The sequence below is a fragment of the Nansenia antarctica genome (genome assembly GCF_963989245.1).
Source record: "Nansenia antarctica genome assembly, chromosome: 7".
Taxonomy (NCBI): Eukaryota; Metazoa; Chordata; class Actinopteri; order Argentiniformes; family Microstomatidae; genus Nansenia; species Nansenia antarctica.
Window position 1 is genome coordinate 47,944,202 of NC_137677.1, and position 2,500 is coordinate 47,946,701.

The following is a 2,500-nucleotide window of genomic DNA, read 5'->3' on the forward strand; positions in this document are numbered from 1 at the left end:
AATTGTCAACAAGAATTGTTTCTGATAAAATGCAAGGACAGATTTGTTGTAAGGGTAAACATATATCAAATATGGGATATGCGGCAGTATTGTAGAAGAGACAGTCAGGCTGTGTTTGGGACATACTGTATGAACATGTTACAAATGGCTGACTGGTGTTAAAGATAAGATAAACCAGGCATGGAGGAAATAAAGAGAAGAGGCATGTTTTAAGAGAACAATATTTCATTTTAATATAATCTCTGGGAAACATTAGGTGTATTAACATACATTGTATTGCTTTCCAGTTTTTCAGGGTGATTTAGGATTTAAGTTCACATTCGTTAGAAGCATGAAACCATCTCCAGTCAACAAATTTAAAACCTAAACCTGACCATAGAGGCTCTTAATACCAAGGCAACATATTTTGAAACAATTACTATTTACATAAGATACAAAAATATATTTCACAAAAAAAAAAGTATTACTGATAAATGTACAATAACCAGCTCTATAAAATTACAAATATACTTCTATTATAAAAAGCAATTTCTTTTAAATACTCTTCCAGCTCAAGTGTTGTATAAGGAGCACAACCTGACTCTACATGACATTATTTCCATGCTACTTTCCTTTACTGTTACCTTCCCGAAGTCTCCTGTTCTTAATGACCATCTATAGCTGGAAAAACGAAACCTTTGATGTTATTCTTATCAACCATACTCTGTACACCTATAACACCTAGTAGATCTGGTCCTTACAGTACTCTGGTCACCAAGGAAAGGAGATTAGGAGAGGCAGCTGTTTCAGACTAGACGGACACAGTGGAAGTTGCACCGTGTTGCAGGCTGTCTGGCGGTGGATGGCAGTTGCTGTGCCGTATCCTGCTATATCCGGCGTGTGGATGGTGGCGCTCCTGGGTGTCCGGACAGACGCCCTCCTCTGATGGCTACACTCCAAGATGGGTCTGTGACACCTCGTCTCTGTATTACATGCCTGAGGACAGACAGACAGACAGACAGACAGACAGTCAGACTGGTGCTTAGTGGACTCCCTGGCTCCCTGGCTCCCTGGCTCCCTGGCTCCCTGGCTCCCTGGCTCCCTGGCTGTCAAACTCTATTCTTGGGAGGAGGAGGGGGTTCAGTTTTATTGGCCGGTGATCGTAAACACTAATAAACGCACCAGTCTGCTTAACACGACTGACTGGACAGCTCATTGCCGTGAATGAGGGACATGCAGTCCCCAAAACACAGGAAGGACCGCTGGGGGGGGGGGGGTTCCCTGTAGTGTGATGGAACAGCACTGGCTTGGGCGGGCACTTCTATTCCCAATCCCATTTCAGACCTGACATTTACAGTTGGTACTCCACTCCATGCTCACATTCCAACCCCTCTGATGTAACATGTTCCAACACTCTGGAACACCGTAGTAAAGGAGTGCTCCAAAACAAATAAACTGTGCTATGTTGATCTGTACCCACGGCACTCTATAAGCTAGTATGACAGGCTCCCCATCTCCGGTTACCACACAGGTCAGGTTGTGTGTGTGTGTGTGTGTGTGTGTGTGTGTGTGTGTGTGTCTCTCTCTCTCTCTCTCTCTCTCTCTCTCTCTCTCTCTCTCTCTCTCTCTCTCTCTCTCTCTCTCAGGGCTTGATTACATGAGTGACAGCTGGCTGAGAGGGGTATTTTCCCTTTCCCTCCAAAGCAACCCTGGAGGCCTCCTGATCCATAGAGCCCCAGCCCTCTTTAGAGCTGTCAGTACATTGTTTCTGAGACGCACAGCGGTGAGCCTGGCATGTAACTGTATGAGTGGCCTACAGTTAGCACAGATGACATAGAGGACAGACACTACTAGAGGATGCCAGAGGTGGCTTCATATCAGGGCTCTGGCAGCCAGGTAGCCATAACACTCACTCGCTAATGTCTTGTCAAGGTCTGCAATGAAGTCCTCCAGCTCTTTTGTGTCCCCAAGTTTAGCTGCAAAACAACAACAAAGTGAGAGAACCATTAGACCTCGGTCTGTTAACAGGGTATCCGTGAATAGCTTATTATGGTGGAGAGCTTTTAGTAATAAAAATAACTATTTAAACAAAATAAAACTGAAGTGCCTTTTACTTTACAGCCAAGGGCATGGGCCAGTACACAGGGAACCTAAGTGAGTTTTGTTTCCATGGGCTTGTATATCACAGTGTCTCCTGACACACACGTCATGTTGAATCATGCCTCCCTTGCTTGTACACAGCACTTCACTTTAGCAAACACTCGTCTTTGTCAAACTGAGAAAGACTTTGAAGACAGAAGGTCAAACTGAGAATTCTGATCTGTGTGGGTGTGTGCGTGTGCGTGTGTGTGTGCGTGTGTGTGTGTGTGTATGTGTGTGTGTGTGTGTGTGTGTGTGTGTGTGTGTGTGTGTGTGTGTGTGTTTGGGGGCATGAAGAGTTGAACTCACCTTTGGGTGACAGGACAGCGGGGGAGGTGGGGGAGGGGGAGAACACAGTGGGGGAGTTCAGTCTCTCGTCACT

At 45.5% G+C, this 2,500-nt stretch overlaps 1 protein-coding gene across 1 annotated transcript in view; it reads right to left on the reverse strand.

The window, feature by feature from the left end:
* Window positions 1-334: 334 nt before the first annotated feature.
* The window catches only part of rgcc (regulator of cell cycle), a gene marked incomplete at its 5' end in the record, with an annotated part of 6,640 nt that continues 4,474 nt past the window's right edge, over window positions 335-2,500 (reverse strand). The window contains 3 exons of the mRNA XM_080536835.1: window positions 335-975; window positions 1,893-1,955; window positions 2,428-2,500. The exon at window positions 2,428-2,500 is cut by the window's right edge and continues 35 nt beyond it. Of these exons, the coding sequence (XP_080392961.1) occupies window positions 968-975; window positions 1,893-1,955; window positions 2,428-2,500 (144 nt within the window). The 3' untranslated portion in view covers window positions 335-967. The remainder of the gene's footprint in view (window positions 976-1,892; window positions 1,956-2,427) is intronic.